At 42.6% G+C, this 20,464-nt stretch overlaps 1 protein-coding gene across 6 annotated transcripts in view; it reads right to left on the bottom strand.

The window, feature by feature from the left end:
• The window catches only part of TACC2 (transforming acidic coiled-coil containing protein 2), a 208,862-nt gene extending 203,129 nt beyond the window's left edge, over nt 1-5,733 (bottom strand). For 5 of the 6 annotated variants that reach the window (XM_063103235.1, XM_063103245.1, XM_063103238.1 and 2 more), the window contains exon 1: nt 5,647-5,733. Coding sequence is in view for 1 of the 6 variants with exons in the window: in XM_063103237.1 (XP_062959307.1) it covers nt 5,647-5,664 (18 nt within the window). In the remaining 5 variants the exon portion in view is untranslated. The remainder of the gene's footprint in view (nt 1-5,646) is intronic. The other variant, XM_063103237.1, reaches the window with a different exon arrangement.
• Between the last annotated feature and the right edge of the window lie 14,731 nt (nt 5,734-20,464).

Below are 20,464 nucleotides of genomic sequence, written 5' to 3'. Positions count from 1 at the left end.
AAATAAGCCAGGGAAAGAGAGAGAGAGAAAAGAAAGAAAGAAAGAAAGAAAGAAAGAAAGAAAGAAAGAAAGAAAGAAAGAAAGAAAGAAAGAAAGAAAGAAAGAAAGAAAGAAAGAAAGAAAGAAAGAAAGAAAGAAAGAAAGAAAGAAAGAAAGATCACAATAATATATTGAACTTGCAAAAGAAGAGAACAGAACTGAGGTCACCAGCAGTGGGGAGAGGGGAGGAAAAGGAGGGTTAGTGAGAAATTGGTAAAGGGCCACAAGAAATGATTTCATTGTATAATAATAAATATACTAATTATCCTGATTTGAGCATCACATATTGCACACAGGTATTGATATTCAATGCTATACCCCACAGATTGTACAATCAATTGTGTTTCGATTTTAAGAAATAACAATAAAATAAAATAAAATAAATGAGACAGGGATATTTGAACACTCACAGGATTTTTAATATTAAGGTATTATTATTTATTTTTCTTCGTATGATAATGATACTGTAATTATAAACACACACACAGAGCCCCCATCTCTTAGAGACATGCTTCCTGCCTCATTTGTGCCCAGGGCTCAGCACAGTTCCTAAGTCAATCCTGACTGAGCCAATCTCTGGCCTATCAATGGTGGGCTTTGGAATCAGGTCATACCTTCCTAAGCAGGCATCATCGAGCAATCTGCCAGTAATTCTGGCTACTAAAGTAAGCTAGTTTTGATTTACATCTTCCAAACTGAATGTCCCTGCTGTACTTCAGACATGGGACCCAGTGACTCCAACAGACCCTTTAAGTCCAAGTGCTTCTTCCCAAGTCCTAGCTCAGTCCTTCTCTCCCATCCATGCTGGTATGGTCCCTAGTAGCACACGTCTGAACACTACTCCTGGTTCCTAGAACTTGGGCCTGACGGCTGATCTTGCCACATATGAACAGATCTTCTAAAGGATAACTTCTTGAATTCCCCACTACTGGGGTCTGCCCATCTGACAGAAGCTCTGGTACTGACAACTGCTTGCCCATAGACATTGTTTCTTCCCTATCTAGCTGCTTCTCTGAGGTTGGCCTCTGTAGATGGGTCATTCCCCCACACACCTCTTGACCAAGATATGTCAACCTGAATATCCTTGTTTATGCCACACAAGGAGGAGGTGTTTGCACAAGTGTCGGCAGTCCTGGGGCAGTAAGCAGCCTGGTTTTGGGGAAGGGAAGGCACACCCGACAAATGCCAGATAGTGAACCTGCCACCAGGCAATGCGAACAGTAATAGCACCAAATCCTCTGCAAAGAACTGGAACATGAGATGCTGATCTTGTGACTGATGGAATCCGGGGGTGATTGTCTCATCTGTTTGCTATGAAATACAAGACACAAAATCACTTTGTCAGATCCTAACTTGAATCTCATTATCAGTTTCAGCAGAAGCATATTTATAGGAGTGATTTTCTGAATGATCAAAAGTGAATACAGAGCCACGTTTTTTAAGCTCAGGGAGTCATCTGCAAAATTGTCCCCTCAAAATGAAAATCTTGGCCCTACTTAGAAATGACCACTCCGGCTTTCCAACCTTCAATGTCCTTCCACATGCAAACGAGCACAACCAGAAAGAAATAAATCTTTCGTGACCCGTGTCTTGCAACTCAGGATTTAATAAGTAGTAAAGGCAGCTGAGACGCAACGAGTTTTAGTCATTCCTGAACTTTATACAGATGTTTAGTGGCTTGACTACATAAAATGAGCTCTCTTTGCTTGAACAACATTAGCCAGTGTTGCTGGGTTTAATCTCTTTATAATTCTTTGGCACCAGTCCTGGCACGGAGCTCTGCCAAGGCTGTTTCCTGAGCTGAGTGTGGAGCAGATTTCCCCTTTTTAGGTCACAAGCTTGGAGCATTCGCTCATCACAGCGACTCTCTCCACTTGTCAATTTTAAACACCCTTATTAATAACATTTATGAAACGTTGGCAAGGTGGCAACTATCCTGAGTTGCTTGTGCTGTACCCGGACGTTTCACAAGACTGAAACACAGGAACGAACTTGTCTCTGTAGGCTAGGACCCTAAAAACACGATGAAACCCACCTCTCCTCAACACAACTGAATGAAGGACCCCAGGACGAGGGTCATAGTGGATTGTCTGGTGGCTCACAGAGGATGCAAACAAGCCCACAAAGTATGGCCTTCCTGTGTTGGTTTCTTGGGTTGCGTCTGGCTGCTCTCTTGCTGGCTCACCACCTGAAGCCTTGGTCCCCAGGCCCTGCCTTTGGCAGTGGGATGGGACCTCCTGTGCTGAGGTGGTCAAATCCACCTGGGTTTCTGGCCTCCTTGGGAATCAGAGTGTTGGATCAGGGTCAGCATGAAAGTGAGTTTGGTTTCCTAGTGGCCAGTACTCCACAGTCTAGGTGATCCTATTTTGTCTCCCTTCCATGTTAGCCACCCAGTTCTGTCCCTGCCCCCAGCACGCATACCCTCGCAGAGTTAGGAGTTCTGTCACTGCAACCCAGCTTTTGCTTCCCTGCTCCCACGAAACCACACCTGAGCAGCAACTTTTGAAAGTCTGCTTTTGCTCTTTACTCTGAAACTACTCATCCTCCGCCCCTCTCACCTCCCTACGCCACTTGCTGTGTGGTCTCGGCCCACCACTCAAACCCACCTCCTAGGCACTGTTAATTGGACTATAGGTAGATTCTGGCTTAAACTAGAACAATCAGATTTTTCTGTCTTGATATTTGACAGGGGCCCTGAAGTCAATCAAGAGAGGCCACTAGTCATAAGGCAATGAAGAACGAGGTCAGGATCAGCAGCAAAAATCCGCAGTGTCCAGAGCCTGTGCATACTGAACTCCGGGAGGGGAAGGATGTGGAGCCCAGCAGAGGAGACCAGAACAAAGCCAGCAGTTGCTGAGAAGCAGGGTGACAAGAGCAGTGACAGCCCAGAGCTATGTCTGCTCAACAAATGCCCCTCCTTTTTAAAAATTGACACATAATAATCATACATATTTATGGAGTACAGAGCGATATTTCCGTACAGGTGCACTATGTCTGGTGAAGAATAGGGTGATTAGCACATCCATCAGCACAGACATTTATCATTTCTTTGCATTGAGAACATTTGAATTCATCTCTTCTAGCCATTTGAAAGTATACAATAAATTATTCTTAGTTATAGACACTTAGCACTACTATAAACACTAGAACTTATTTCTCCAATCTAGCTGTAATTCTGTGCCCATTAACCAACCTCTTCACATCCCCCTTGCCCTCCCCTTCCCAGCCTCTAGTGACCATGACTCTACTTTCTACATCGATGAGCTCCCCTAGGAGTGAGCACATGTGGTATTTATCTTTCTGTGTCTGACTTATTTCACTTAACATAACGTCTTCCAGGCTCATCAGTGTTGCTGTGAATGACAGGATTTCATTCTTTTTTTTATGGCTGAGTAGTATTCCATTGTGTATATATACCACATTTTCTTTATCCAGTCGTCTGCTGATGGACCCTTAGGTTGATTCCATATCTTGGCTATTGTAAATAATGCTGCAATGAACATGGGGGTGCAGATATGTCTTTGGTATACTGATTTCCTTTCTTTGGATAAATACACAGTAGTGGATTGCCAGATCGTATGAAAGTTCTGTTTTTAGTTTTTGAGGAACCTCCCTCCTGTTTTCCATCATGGCTGTTAATTGACATTCCCACCAACAGTCATCTCACCCCAATTAAAATGCTCCCCCCCTGCTCCTGCTTTTTGAGCAGGTTTGTTTTTTGTTTCTTGCAAGCAAATGTTCCCTGATTGAAACTACACTCATAAGCTGCCCATGGCCGTGAGACTCTGGTTTGTCTCAGTCTGCGTCCTTTTGCAGAATGTCTGCAGCATCTGACACTGTCATTCCCACTTTCCTCCTCACACTTATTTCTACTTATGACTTTCCTAACACGGTGCTAAGAAATCCCGCTTTTCTCCTCCAGCTGCTCCTCCCACCCTCTCAGGAAAGCCATTTCATGAGACTCAGGATTTCGTCTTCTAGCCTGGTCTTCTCCTTGGAGAGTCCATTGGTTCCCATAACCACAGCTGACTCATCTTCTTGAAATGCAAATTCACTATCTTTCCCTCTCAAGCCAACCCCTTTCTTGATTTTCCCATTTCGTTCTTTCAGTCATACAACTTAGGGCTGTCACTGTGATTCTGCACCTATCAGTGATTGCCTGCTTAGTATCTGCCTCCCACTAGACCAGGAGCTCCATGAGAGCAGGGATTATGTCAGCATGGTGCACACCTCTACCCTCAGTCCCACGGTCTGGTACATTAAGAACATGAAGTCACTTAATACATGTTTGCAGGATGAAATGAAGGAATGAATGGTTATCTTGTATTTTTCCCTTTGCTTCACACCTCTTGTCTCTCCGTGTATAATCACTCTGGATTCCTCTTTCCAAATGTCGTTTGAATTGTCCCCTTCCTTGCCATTCCTTTTGCTTCCAGGTCAGACCCTTATCTGTCCATCAGAGCTACTGCAGAAGCAAGCTGGTCTCCCTGCTTGCAATTTAAAATCTGACAAATGGAATTCTGGGGAAATCACAGCAGTTGAGTTTTCAGATCTTCCCAAGCCCCCTTGGATAGAAAGAACAACTAGATAAAAAACCCAAAAACCTATGGACAACCTTTACAATGCAACTAGATAATGAAGTGTCCCCTGAACCTGCCTAGCATTGGCATCGTGCAAGAGAAAGCAGAGGGAAGTAGCAGGGCAATGTCAGGTGGACGTGAGAGCAGGAAAACCCACAAATAGACACAGGTATTCACTGGAAAGAACAGTGGACCTACTTGGAAGCAGCAGCTAAAGCGGGAGGAGTTTTGCCCCGTATGTACACACATATGCAGGTATTACACGATAGATTATAAGTGGTGTAAGGGGGATAAAGAATTTCACTCTGTGCATTTCTGTTTTGTGGAACATGGTATAAAACAGTGTATACACATGCACACACTCTACTGTGTTTAACTGAACTGTAGGATTTTCTCACGAGGCTTAGAATTCTGTCTAACTTCAGCCTTGACCTGATCACTCAGTTATGACTGACACAAAGTCAAACACAGAAACACAGCTTTTGTCGAGATCACAGATCACATGGCAGCTCGAGTTGGCAGCCACAACGTCAGAAACAGGTCTGAGAAGGTACTTGTGAGCGGCTAGAGAAATACAGCATGTGCGAACATGTCAAGGTCAACACAGTTATGGGTTTTAAAATAACTCTTCCCACAGTCTTGGCATACTAGGGCCTTAGGGGCTCTCTTAAATCATTATTCTGCTGAATCACAAACACTGGAAAATACAATTTGTGATGGGCAGAATCGTAATTGAGGCCAGAAGAGATTTCAGTAGTCATCTAGTCCAATCCCTCATCTTACAAATGAAGAGACTAAGGTCTAGATTATATTCTATTAAAAATCACCAGTAATGCATTAGAAAAAGTACAGTTCATGGCTTGGGAGACAATTGGGGACAGGAGGGGAGGCACAGATGTGCCTTTAATTTCACTTTATAAGGAAATAAAGAAAGAAATGCATTCATCCCTCCAATCTCAGCAGCCAAACCAGCTTAAAGCCACATGTTGCTCAAAGGGATAAAGCCTTCAATCTGAGACTTACTTACCCAGTATCCTCTTAGCATGGAGAGCAGAAAGAGGTGGGAAAGGCCCTCTCTTCCTGAGGTTACAACCTTTCAGCACTGCCCTCTGCTCGCAGTCTGTCTTCCCCAGGATCACATGGAATTGTTCTATAAATGTGCATTGGCTTAAGGTTGGGAACGCTGGCCTGCAAGGCAGCGTCATGTAAGCAATCTGACCCAGGCCAGGCGGCAGCTTTCCAGAAGGCTCTGCAGCCCAGGGGGAGGATAATAGGGAGCGGGGAGCTTGCAGGTACCGCTGGCCAACGCTCTCTGTTTTTCTCACTCTAAGATTATTTGGGATCTGAAGCCAGTGTCAGCTACCTTGAGCTGCAATTTATTTGGAGCAATTCTGTATTTTGGCTGAGACTAGCCACTTTTTGAAACAAAGCAACCTTAAAAAAAAAAGAAAGCAATAAAATTTGAAGTGCTTTTGACAAATGGGGACAGGTCACTGTCAGTTTCAACTGACCTAATAATATTAAGTTGTCCTTTTTGAAAATGTCAATAAGCTCCATTGACAAAGGTACTGTTAGACCAATTCTAAATAGAAAGCTACCTAAAATTCCATTAGCATTTAGTGAATTAAGAGTGCAACCATACAATGGAAAACTAAGCAACTGTTGGAAGGAGTATGGAGCTCTTTATGCACCAGCAATGACAACTCTCCAAGATACATCATTAAGTGGAAAAAATTAGGGACAGAAGAGTGTGTATAATATGCTATCATTTGTGTAAAAAAAAAAAAGAGGAAGGTATAAATTTATGTGCCTATGTATATAATATATAATATATAACTGCATTATATATGATACATAAAGTCTATGATCTAAACATAACCATATTATAGACTATAATATATAAATGACCTTTTCTGGAAATTCACATGAGAAACTAGTGACAATGGCTAGACTGGGGACCAGGGAAAGAGGAATATTGTCTCAATTCATATTTCCTTTTCTAGTCTAGGAATTTTATCTCGTGAATATAGTAATTTTTCAAAGAAAAGCAGAAAGATAATCTAATTTTCATTAGATTTAATTTTCAAAATTATTCTACTATTCAGAGTACTGAATTCAATTGACCATAACTCATTTTTTTTTTACATATTTAAAAGTTATGATTGAGTTGTCTTCCTTAAGATGACAAAGTTTTGTAATAACTAAAATCTTATGATACCAAAGGACCTATCAGAGAGTGTTGAATGAGTAGTCTGAAGGTTGGATTTTCAGTCCTGACTCATCTGCTTTCTAGCAGTGACTGGGATCCGTTTCCCAAATGCTAAGCACCTGCATTTCATCAGGTGTGACACAGGGACGATTCCACACCCCACATTCTTCACAGGCCCAGCATGACCGAAGCAAGATGATATAAGTAAAAACCCCCTAAAAACAGAAAACCCCTATTCAAGAATGGAGTTTTTCAGAGCAATCACATTCAATAATGTTTTTCTGAAGTTCTTCTGTCATTCAACCCTCAAATAATTTAAGTCAAGTTTTCCTTTAGGAACAAGCATAAAAGGGAAAGGAATACCTTCGAAAGACCCATATCTATTACCATTGTCACCTTAGTGCAGTTTCTTATTTTTTCAGCATCACTTGTCATATTGTACAGAATGCTTTCTTCCAGACTTCCGTGCATTTTGTCAGATGAACAGCCTGGTGTATCATGGGGCGCTTTTGGGGCCTCCTTCATGGATTTCTACCACACCTAACTTCTGTTCCCAGTTGATTAATTTGGGACATTTTTTAGTTCTCCCACTAGTACCAATGCATAATACTTGAGTAAAATCACTTTGAGATATAAAAGAGTTTTTTCAGTTGCAGTAAAATCACCAGCCCAGAGTTCCAATGCCTGATGGACACAATCCTGATGAGAACCCGCAGACATCTGTGTACCAGCTGCAGTGGCGCCCCACGAGGCCATACAGTAAGTGCTGTTTGTACCCATCATTTCACCTGTCAGCTTTGAAACAATTCTGGACCAAAATATCGATTAATTAACAAAACCAAAAATAAAAAAATTTAATTTGGGGAGAGTTGAAATATTTTAAAATTTGCTCATAAGGTAAAATTGTATTACTTTCTAAATTTCATATTACCTTATATTTGCCCAATTCAAATTCACATAAACACATCCCTGCTGAACATTATTAACATATGTCAGAGAATGCAAAGAAAACAAAACATTTTCCACGCAGTGCTTAGAAATGCTGATTACTTAAAAGTTCTGAGAGGAAAATGAATTCAAAGTGATGTTTCGTATGACAGTAAACAGGTGGATTTATAACAATAAAAAGATAATATTTAAGGTTCATAATCTTCAAACATGGTGAAAAAGAAACTCCCATTACTGAAGCAAGCAGAACACACAAATTTAATTCCTTTCATTCGAGAGACTTCATTACAGTGATAGCAAAGGATATATATATTATATATATAAATATATATGTGTATATATATATATATATAAATATATATGTGTGTGTGTATGTACATATGTTTTAAGTTTGTTGATACAATATTGTAGCAAACTGGAGAGGACACAGACTGAGATGAGATTTCTCCATGTTTGTGGATAATGAAAGCAGATGGAGTTCTGGTTATTGGGGAATCAGGGCAGAGAAGGTTCAGCCTAGAATTGGTGAGAGGGGAGTGTTAGCGGACCCAGCCAAAACAAGACCTAGACTGCCCTACAGACCAGCAGAGGTTTGGAAATATCAGGAACAATGGAGGAAGCAGAATTTGGGGCTGAAAATTAAAAATAGGTGTAAGCAGGGCCTACTCTTTTGCCCTGCCCCATCCCTTCTCCAACACCTACAAACCAGACAAAAGCAAAAACAAGAACAAAAGCTTTTCTATATTCTGAAATGAAATATGCAATAGATTGTTGAAAGTAAACAATAAAATATCTCAAAAAATAAATTTAAAGAAAGATTTAAAATACGAAAAAATATTACAGGCTTAGAGAATCAATCCATGAAGTCCCCCATCTGATTAACAGGAGATGCAGACATGAAACAGAAAAGTAGAAGAAAGAAAGTATCAAAGAAGTAATATATTACCCTGCTGAATCTAAGGGACACCAGAAAAAAAAAAAAAAGAATATTCTGCAAAGTTGAAAGAGGTAAACTTCCAGATTGACAGGTCCACTAGGTGCCCAGCACAGTAAATAAAAGATATCCCTCATAGTCTCGGTTGGCTGGGCTCAGCTGGGTGGTTTTCACTTAGGGGGAGTGTTCTTCCATGCAGCAGTCAGACAACAGCCAGAACTGGAGTCATCTAAAGGCTCATTGGGCTAAACTTCCAAAGTGGCTTGCTCACATGACTGACAGGTGACACAGGCTTTGGCTGGTAGCTCATCTGTGGCCTACACGTGGCATCTCCATGTGTCTTGAGCTTCTCATGGCATGGTGGATGGGTTCCAAGAGTAAGTGTTCCAACAAACAGAAAGTAGAAGCTGCCAATCTCTTATGGTCTGGATCCAGAAACTGGCACAGTTTCACTTCTGTTGTATTTTATTAGCCAGAGAGTCACAGAGCCCAGATTAAAGTGAAAAGACACAGACTCCAGATCTTGATGGGAAGACAGTCAAAAAATTCACAGCCATCTTTAATCTACCACTTCTCCTAAATGTTTTCAGAAAACAAAATAAATCAAAACAGGTCACTTATGAAAGGGTCCAGAATGTGCCATAGTGGCATAAGGATTATTCTGAGCTGAAGACATTTCAGAATTAACAAATGCAGGAAAAGGCCTTCTCTGTGCTCCTCTTATCTGCCTAAAAGCAGATCCTGTCCCCTTCTTTCCCCAAAAAACTCAACTGTCACAAATCCCTGGGACTTTCATCATCAAGGGAAGGTGGACTCATCACAGGAGAGGAGATCAGAAGTCAGCACCACACCCAGACAGACATCACCACAAACTCTTATCTCCCATGGGTTCTCCTAAGGACTCAGTTATCTTTCTTAAAACTCTTCCCACAAGTGGCCTTTCTCCCCTTCCCTGTCCCCTATTAAGATGGTATATAAGCTCTCACATTTCACCGATCCTTTGGGTATTCATTTCTTTCTATGATGCCCCTGTGCATGTAAAATGTAAAATTAATACATTTTGTATGTCTTTTCTCCTGTTAATGTGTCTGTTATTGGTTTAATTAACAGGCCCCCCAGCCTGAACCTAAAAAGATGGTTTCTCCTCCTCTATGCTAACAAAGTAATGAGAATCAAACCAAATTCATTTCCCAGACCTCTCCCTCTTATGTACCACACTCCAGCCACATGTGCCTTGCTGAAGTTTCTTGAATGTGCCAGACTCATTTTAACCTCAGGATTTTTCTTTGCTGTTGCCTTTGTCTAGAATATGATCTCCCTGTATCTTTGCATGACTGATTACTTCTCATGACTCAAATTTCATCTCAAATGTCACCTCCTCAGAAAAAGTATTGCAGCCCATCATATCTAAAATAGCAACTTCCAGTCAGCATCTGTACCCCTAGCCTTATTTATTTCTTTTTAATTTTTTTTTTTTTAGTACTAGGCTTTATTTTTATGGAAGTTTTTTGTTTTACAAAAAAATTGAGCAGAAAGTACAGTTCACATACCCCCACCAACAGTTTCTCTTATTATTAACATCTTACATTACATTGTATCTGTTACAATTATGAATCATTATTGATACATTGTTATTAACTAAATTTTACATTAGGGGTCCCTCTTTATGTTGTACAGTTCTATGTGATTTGCCAAATCCTTAGCCTTATTTAAATTCTTCCTAGCACTTATCATTACCAAATCTTATTTCCTTTTTCCTTTTGTTTATCATCTGTCTCCTCCATGAGAGTCAGGACTTTGTCTTACTCACCATTGCATCTCCAGTGCCTGGAGCACACCTGGAATGCTTGCTGGGTGAAACGTTGAATCAGAGTCCATTTCAAGCAGACAACAGAATGATGCCTTTAAATACCTGACGGAAAATTATTTTCAACTCGAAATTCTTAAATTTTTAAAAAAATTATTAATTTATTATTATTATTTTACATTCAAAGATGTTGCGGAGCAGTTGAAGGGAAGGGAGAGAGAAGACAGGGGAGGGGGATAAGAAAGAAGGGGGGTGTGGTCGAGGCCCGTGGCACCCCCCTCATTCCAGCAGGGGAGCCCGGGAAGTTTCCAGTTCTTTTAGGTTTTATAGGTGTTCTTTGGCTGTGTTAGACCTTTAATGGTTAATATCAGAACATTGATGTGTGGGGTTTTTGTTTTTTCTTTCAGTTCTATATTGGATTATTTGTTATTCCCACCACTTAAACTGCACTGGAACTAATTTGTTGTCCTTTGGTTACCTCTAAAATGGTGGAACTTCCTGTGGAAACCAGCTCTTGAGCCCTGTGGTTGAGCTAAGTTGCTGCTTTGCTGCTGATTCTCTGAGGAAGCCTTTTTGCGCAGCTCAGGTTTTAATTGTAGACCTTGTAAGCACTTCCAGGTCTCGTGAAGTCACAAACCTAAGTTGTGTGGGAACTCTGGTCTGGGCCTGAGTCTTTTCAGCAAACTGCACCCCCTGCCGTTCTATATTCCTGACCAGTCTCCACTGAGTGGGCCTGTGCTGATTGGGGGCAGATCAGTTGTCCTTGCTGTGCCCCAGTGTTCCCCCAGTGGGCCCATCTCCCCAATCCCCGACACTCCAAACACTTCCCATGGGACAGGCCGTGCTCTGGTCCCTTGCAATGACTCACCAGCTTCCGAGTGGCTTGTTTTTTCAGTTGTCTGTGGCCCCTCGCTCCTATATGGGGTCCACAGGAACCCTGTTAGTGGTCTTTGGTCTTGCTGGCCTGGGGCCACCAAGGCCCTCTTCTCCCCCGCCACCTCCAAGCACCGTCATCCGAAGGGCACAGCTGCAGCTTTTGCTGGCTCCTGCTCCTGCTCCATGTGCTCATCAGTTCAAGCCTTGAAGCAGCTGGGGCTTGAAATGGTCATAGCGGTTTTTTCTCTCTCTCATTGTAGCTTCTCCCGCCTTCATGCACTCCGTAGGTCTCTCCTCTTCCCCTGAGCTCTGGAGGCCCCAGCTTGGCTGTTGTTGCTTTTTAATAGTTGTAAACTGGTTGATTGTGGGAGAGGGTGACACTGGGGACCATCTATCCCACCATCTTGATCAGAAGTCCTCAACTCAAAATTCTGTATACAGCTAAATCATTAACCAAATGGTAGGGTAGAATAAATACATTTTTCAGACTCACAAAACTTGCCTCCTTTACAGCTCTTCTAAGAAAGAGCATCAGCAAAGCCAAGGCATAAACTAAGAAAGGTTTTGAACATGGAATCCAGAAAACGATGAATTTAACTGAGGAAGGCAGTAAAGGGAAGCCCCATAGTGACCACCGTGCGGCCAGACTGAAATGGCAGCTCACCCAGACTGAAGTGGGCAGGCAGGGCCCTGGGACGAAGATCAAAAAGGTGGATGTCGGTAGAGTAGTGGATTGGATGAAAAGGTTGGAGAAAGTGGACTATACATCTTCAAACATTACGAAACAAGCAATCCAAAACTGTAAAGGAAAGCAAAAGTGAAAGAAAGAAAACATAATTAGTAATCACATTAATCACTAGTTCTGCATTAAACAATATTCCCAGAGCCTGATAAGAAACACATTTCTTGTTGATTTTCAAATATGAGAATCAACCCATAGAAGCAGCACAGATGAGTCACTCGTTACAGAACAGCCTTGACAATGTCATGGTGGAGCCTGGGATTTTCAGGGAAAAAAGAACTTATTCCCCCAGCTGCTGAAAGTGCTGCCAGCAAACAACCCTCAGCTGCCTGCAGAGCTGCCTCAGCGGAAAAGAGATGCTTATTGTGTAACTCAACTGCTCCCTCTGCCCAATCCTGCTTCCTTCCCTTCTGAAATAGCACCCCCTAACATGCCAATGTGTTTTATTGTCTGCTTCTTGGAAAATCCAGCCTGTGATGGTTGGTACTGGAGGTGAAGTAGTCCAAAAACCCAGATGATAGAATGGATTTGGGGGCTCAATCAGCTGCCACCTGGTTGGCAATGAGGGCACCATCACTGGTGGCAGGTGGCACACAGACACACAGATTGCCCATGGTACAAGGTGACAGTGCAATTGTTAAAACTTTTGCTGGTGGTGAGCTTAGATGGTATTGCAATGAAAGAAATGTCTTAGCTGTGCTGCATCAGGTGTTAGATACATGAAAGAAATAGTAGTTATAAGGCTATTGCCGAGCTTGATGAACACTCTGAGAAATGATAAGTAGCCAAGAGTGAGCCACTGGCAATCCCAGCTGAGAGTGAAAGCCAGAGTGCCAGGAATGGAGCCAGCACGGCCAGACTGGTGACGTGCAGGAGGATCAGGCAAATAAGAAATATATCGATGATAATGGGAACTAGGTTTCCCACTGTTAAGAAAGTATTTATACATATGGAAAGAGGATGTATTAGTCAGGGTTTTCTGGAGAAGCAGAACCAACAAGATATATAGAGATACATACGAAGAGATTTATTATGGGCCTCGGCTCACACAGTGGTAGAAGCTGAGAAGTCCCATGATCTGCCATCTGCAAGCTGGAAAACCAGGAAAGCTGGCGGTATAATTCAGTCTGAGTCCGAAGGCCTCTGACCCAGGAGAGCTGACTGTGTACCTACCTGTTCAAGGCCAAAGGCCTGAGAACCAGGGCATGGTGGGGAGCGGGGTGTGGGGTGTGGGGGCTGCCAGTTAAGTCCTGGAATCTGAAGTCCTGAGAACCAGGAGCTCCAGCGTCCAAAGGCAGAAGATGGATGTCCCAGGAAAGGAGAGAAAATTCTCCTTTCGTCTGCCTTTTTATTTTATTCAGGTGGGTCCTCAATGGACTGGCCGATGCCCACATGTATTGGTGAGGGTGATGTCTTCATTCAGCCCACTAATTCAAATGCTAATCTCTTCTGGAAACATCCCCCCAGATACACTCAGAAAAGAATGTTTTTGCACCTTTCTGAGTATCCATTAACCCAGTCAATTCAACACAAATAAAATTAACCATCAATAAATTTATTGAATATAAAATTAACCTTAACGGAGGGGGAAAAAAAACCAAAAAAAAAACCCAGAGGTACTGAATTGGAATTAGAGGTATTGGTGTGAACTTGTGTTTTAAATCTATTTATCTATCTATAGATATAAAATAATCGTATGTGTGCGTGTGTGTGTGTGAATACATGTATTAGTATGTATATGCACAATTTCCTAGCTCTATTTCCTGAGAGGGTCTAGAAGAAATGATATCCCAGCAGCAATGAGCACACTGGTTTCAAAATACCACTCTCCCCTAAAAGAAACAAGCGCTCCTTTGAGAAATGACTAATTCCAGGGCTTAGGCAAGGAAAGGACGAGCCTGTACATATTGTTGCACTAGAAAAGTAAGGAACTGCTCAAAGATTGAAAGGTACATGTTAAAAGGACAGAATAGACACTTGGAAGGGACTCTCAGTGGCCAAATTTGGGACAAATTAAGCATCAAAGTAATTAATGATAGTAACAAATTACAATCTAGTCCATACTTACGTGAATGAATAAACAAACAGATGAATTGAGTGAATAGAGAAAGCTCTTCCTTGCAGTACAGTGTCAATTTAATAAATGTATAGAGAATGCTGGGCATAGAAAAACACCATTTGGCAGTCCTCATAGTGGTGGGTAATTCATGTGGGAAACATTAATGGATGCTAAGGCAGGTAGGTGAAGATTTTAAAAAGTAGAAGATATGGGCATAGTCGTAGTGTATCTCCCTGCAAGATACTTAACAATTACAAAGGGAAATGGCTACTTCATGGTGAAGAAACCTGGCAGACACCAGCCTGACCATGTGAACAAGACTCAGATCACCAGTGGTGGGGCAGGTAGACGTCGTGTGCCCCTTGCTGTGAAGCACTGAGAAGAATGTCACATCTTTTCCGTGGTATTCCCACCAAGAATGTATGGCCTAAGTCTGGACGTGATGAAACACGAGACCCACCCAGGTTGAGGAAGAACCTACAGCATGTATTCTTTCCTGTTCTCGTTAATATCTTCAAGGTCATGAAAAACAATGAAAGCCTGAGGATCTACTCCAGGCTGGAGGAGACAAAAGAGGAAGACAACCATAGGCAACCTGTGATCCCAGAGAGGATCTTGCACCAGAAAGTTAGGACATTTTTGGGACAGATGACCACATTTGAATGGGGTCTGAGGACTGACGATAGTGATTTCCTGATGGGATGGCTGTATTGTGGTCATGTAGAAAGGAGCCCTCGAAAGGGAGAACACAATGAGCTTAGGTGGCATCACGTGGACCACTTGATCCCAAACACAGAACAGTGGCAGTGGGTATCTACAGTGAGAGGAGGAGGCGGGCACAAAGGAAACATTAACACCTGGGCATGTGGAATTTCTACCTATTCTTCTTGCAACTCTGTAAGTTTGAAACTATTTCATCAGACAGAAAAAAAAATTTTAATGGCAACACTGGTGCATTCAGACCACCTGACCAAATTGTATTAAAACGAAACGTGTCAAGGAATCAGCAATCAGGATTGTCCAAGAACATGTACCTCTCAAGGCTGACGGCTTCACTGGGGCAGATGCAGCCGTTTCTCACCACCGTTCTCTTCCCAGTACCAGCTTGGGCTGGCGTCTGTCCCCAGCAGCTGGGGGGTGAGCAACATTACACATTAGGTAGTGGTGACTCCTCTTGGATGTGCAAGTGATTGTCACATGAGGATAGGGCCCCTGTGCGCTCTTGAAAAATGCCAAGGTATTAATCATAATAGCAAAATAGTGGAAATAACCCAAAATGTTCATTAACTGATGAATTTGGATAAACAAAGCACGGTATATCCATATGGCATCTTTTTTGGCTAGAAAAAGGAATGAAGTACTGCTATAAAATGTATAAATCTTGAGAACATTGTGCTAAATGAAGGAGGCCAGACACAAAAGACAACTTACTGTATGATTTCATTTATATGAAATGCTCAGAATAGGCAAATCTATAGAAACAGAAAATAGGTTAGTGGTTGCCAGGAGTGGGGAGCAGGGTTGGGGGGGATGCAGAATGACTGTTGGTAGGTATGGTTTTTTTTCTGTTGTGATAAAAATGTTCTAAAATTGATAGTGGTGTTGATTGCCCAGCTGTGAATATAATAAAAAACGTCAAATCATATACTTTAAAAGTATGAGTTTTATGGTATGTGAATTATATCTCAATAATAGTAATAAAAAAAGATCTCACTCTGACCTTCAGGGTTGAGGAAACATTTAAATTGCTGTCTCCTAAGTCTTACAGTTCAATGTGTGGTCCGTGACCAGCCTCATTGGTATCACCTGGGAGCTTGTTAGAAACGTACAATTAGAAGCCCCTGAATCCGGATCTGTATTTTTAACCAAATCCCCAGGTGATGTGAACGCACATTAAAGTCTGAGAGGCCCAGTACTATGGCATTACTGGGGCAATGTAGTCTAATGATGGGGTCACAAATACTCAGCAGATGTGCTCTTAATTGACATACCCTGTCGACATGAGAGAGACTAGAAAAACATGTTTTTTAAACTCTAGTGGCTCTTTTTATTTATTTACAAATTCACTTTAATGTTAAAAAATGAAAGGAAAGCAAATGCGAGAAAAGGATTGGATGATGTTGTGAAGCTCAGGGCTGAAGCATGCTACAAAATGTCCCCTGGCTAATATCTGTCCCCTCCCCTCTTTTTTTTTTTTTTTTTTTGACAGTTGTTAATCACTTCAGGTGACCTGCCAAGATGGGAAGGAGGATGGGATGGGAGCCAGGGAAGGGCAAATGTGGGAAGGAAAGCGGCAGAGCAGGCTGCTGGGGCACCAGAGCCCCAAGCACCATGCTCCACGCTTGGCAACTGCTTAATTCAAAGGTGAAAAATACTCACAAGGTGTCTGAGTAGATATCCTGAGGAACCTCCTGATACAAAACAGCCAGATCCTGCATCTGATATAAGATGGTGTAATTAACATGGCCCTGGTGGACTTACAGAACATGAGGCAATTTCTGCAGGAACGCACAGGCCCACTGGCCAGCTGCTGTTTGTGTTACAAGTGCTGTTTACTCACATGGCTGTCAGTTCTTTTCCATAAAAATAGGGACGGTGCCTGTGAGATGGGGAGGTTAACAATATTCGTTAGACCCTTAAACTCTTACTTTTTGATTAATAATTTGTGTGACGGTGCCTGTGAGATGGGGAGGTTAACAATATTCGTTAGACCCTTAAACTCTTACTTTTTGATTAATAATTTGTACTTATCATTTGACAGTGCAGATTAAAAATTAACACATTTTAGAATTAAATTTCTCTTCCAAAATGACAAAATTAACACAGCACCCAAACAGTGCAGATTTAATAATCTCCTGCCTCCCCTTCCCATCCACACCACAGGTTGGCAACATTAACAGTGCACACTCCTTTCTCTGGGCTCCTGTCGCATGTCTGAATAGAAACGGCCCCTCTGCTCTCTGGCCAAACCGTGTCAAAGCAGGTGCCCAGGAGGGATAAGCTGAACAACTGTCCACGTCCTTCCCTCTAGCTTTGTCCTACGCCTTGGGCACCCTGACCCAGAGGTCTTGACATTAAAGGCCGGTATGTCCCAGTCCTGGACTCAGCTTTCTCTCAAAAGCTGTTGGATCAGTGTCCAGGCTTGGGGCTGAGGTTTCTAGATATGGAAAGTTCTACCCGCCTAGAACTTTGCATGGCTGGCTCCTTCTCATTACTCAGTTCTTAACTGAAATGCCACCTTTTCAGAGAAGCCTTTCCTGACCACCCCAGCTAAAGTAACCCCCCAAACTGCCCATGCCTGGTATCCTTACAGCAGTTTGCTCTTTTTAATTTCATCATGGTCACCAACATCTGAAATTATTTTTTTGTTCCTTATTTATTGTCTCTTTCCCTGGTAAGACTGCCAGCTCGTGTTGGCCCCATGACAGCAGGGATCTTGTCTGTCTTGCTCTGTCTGCAGTGCCTGGCATCTGATGGGCACACGTTGCCTCCAGGCTGAAGTCTGTGGAGAAGACGCTGCTGATGCCGGCCTCTCCCCCTCCGCCATCTCTGAGCTCACCTGCGGCAGGTGGAGTGCAGTTTTCCACATGCCAACAGCTCGCCACCTTGAGTTGCTGGCCCTTTTCACAGTTTTAGCTCCCTTTTTACGCTCCTGTAGAAACGTCCCTTACGTTCTATGAGTCCAGCAAGGTTATATAAATTACATCATATGCAGAATCTAGCTGTGTAGTAGCAGGTTCCTCAGGATATCTAGTCTGACACCTTGTATTTTTCACCTTTGAATTAAGCAGCTGCCAAATGTGGAGCTGCCAAATGTGGTTGGGGCTCTGGTGCCCCAGCAGCCTGCTCTGCTGCTCTCCTTCCTGCCTTCACCCTATCCCACCTCCCATCCTATCCTCCTTGCCAACTTGGCTTCATGGCCTCGACTCTGCCATCTGGGTCTACATTCTTGCCTAGTATCTCCTTTCCTTCCCAGCACTTAACACAGCAGGAATTAGGTATCTGTCCTTGTTTCCATTTGTTGAATTTGATTCCCTCCCAAAACTGTAAGCTCCATGAGCGCAGAGTCCTTGTCTGTTGTTTTTAATACTGTATCTCCAGCAGCTAGCATGTTGCATAGCACATAGCAGGCACTCAATAAACATTAATAATCAAGGACCCAGAAAGGGGGCAGACTGTCATCCCAATTCATATAATCACTAGCCCAGAAACAAAGTTTTTAATAATTTCTAACTTTTCCTGGAAGCCTCACAGATTGAGAGCTCTGAGGTCCCCCTGAGATACACATTGAATATTGAATTATACCAAGAGACATGTGGACGTCACTTGCCACAACAAACGCACTGTTGATTCTCCAACTCAGCCCCGGCTGCACCATACAGGGCTACCAAGTCCAGAATCCCAGCATAAAATCAGACCTGACCTGAAACCCCTAGTTTGCTGTCTTCCCCAGAGCTGATGTTGCTACAACTATTACAACTTTGTTTCCACCTGGGGATTTATAGGTTTTCCCATCTGATTTGCCAGAGAGCTGGTAATAGCTACAGCCTGGCAGGGACTTCGTGACAACAGGGGACTCATGCCCTTCTACTCTACCTAATCTCTAACTCTTCTACTGCATCTCTCCTCTCAGCCTGGCTTTTACGAGGGTACTTCAGAAAGTTCATGGAAAGATTGGTATTGTCTTTCAATTCTATTTTTCCACAAACTTTTGAGGTACCCTCATATTAAGGTTACCAGATATCCTTCACATTTCATCATTGTCATATTGATGTGCTGGGTAGGGTCTGGGAAGGCCTAATAGTCAGCCTCAACCCACCTAGTCCTCTTACCCGGTTCTTGACTCTGCCACGGGAAAGAATTCAAGGGCAGAGTCACGGCAGAAAGTGAGAACAAGTTAAATATAACAGATAAAAAATACAGGTTCCACAGAGAGAGTGCAGCATAGCTGCAGAGACTGAGCAGGGCCCACACCAAGTCTAACTCAAAAGTAAGTTCAGTACAGACATCGAGTCTAACACAAAGGCAAGAAAAACATAATTAAAGCTCAGTACAAAGCACAAGCTGGCTTGAGAGTGAGCAGCCACTTGCTGAAAGTAAGTTTGATACAAAGTAAAGTACACACACCTCAGCCAGCAAAGTGCAGGCTGCCCCCAGGAAAGGGAGCAGCAACCCTGCCTTCAGCTAGGATTGGGCTTTTATAGTTGCTCTATCTAATGAATCTTCAATCAAGGGGGTGGCTCCCAGTTATATGCACCAGACTGTTCTGTGCTCTCTAGTGGCATGCCCAGCCACTAGATTGCATAAACCAGCCCCCTGTAGTCTCATTTTCCTCCACGTTGGTGCTAAAAATAGATCTAATTGGCAACAGTAACTTTCCTCCAGGGGAGAGCTCAGAGGAGGGTCCTGAGACCTCAGGGAGTGGCTGGACACCCAGAGGCATGTCCTGAAACCCCAGCCTAGGGAAACTGAGCACATCCTGTATCAATATCATTTTTTTTTTATGTTTTGGTGGCTGACTGGTATGGGGAACTGACCCCTTTACCTTGACATTACAAGGTCAGCTCCTGCCATATCCTTTTAACAAGGAGGATTCTGTAGAGGCTTCATCTCCCAGGAAGAGGGGATGGAGTTTACTCAAAGAGCATGTTCCCTATTTTGGATACAGTTTCTATTTTCTAGAACCATCAGGTTGCACGTTAGAATTCTTTATTTTTTAGTACTAGAAAATCTAAAGCAAATTGGCTTAAGTAGGAAAGAAACGCATCATTTGGGTGGTTTTGTCTACAAATAACAGAACACTGATGAAAAGTGGTTTAAACAACACCCATAGCAGAATGTCCAAAGGTTCAGCAGCTTGGTTATGTCATCAAGGACTTGGGCTCTTGCTGCTTTGCAATGTTGTTAATTTGTCCTTTCGTGGTCACAAGATGACTGCCACATTTTGAGCAACACGTGGATATGACGATATTTGGCTAATGAGAAGCATTTTCTCTTGGTGAGCAATTTAAAATTTTTTTTTAAATTTATTATTATTATTATTATTATTTTGTGGCTGGCTGGTACAGGAATTGAACCCTAAATCTTGCTGTTATCACCATTACACTAACTAACTGAGCTAACTGGCCAGCCCTTTCATTGTCTATTTTTATTGTGGAGAAAGACATTTCTGAGAAGAACTTCAACAGACTTCTCCTTAGTCTCATTTGTCAAGACTGAGCCACATTCCATGCCACAGGTACAAGGGAAGCTGGGCAGAGAGGTATCGGG

Source organism: Cynocephalus volans, chromosome 7 (assembly GCF_027409185.1).
Source record: "Cynocephalus volans isolate mCynVol1 chromosome 7, mCynVol1.pri, whole genome shotgun sequence".
NCBI classification, from domain to species: domain Eukaryota; kingdom Metazoa; phylum Chordata; class Mammalia; order Dermoptera; family Cynocephalidae; genus Cynocephalus; species Cynocephalus volans.
Note: the sequence above shows the minus strand (reverse complement) of the source record. Positions and strands in the feature narration are given on the sequence as shown.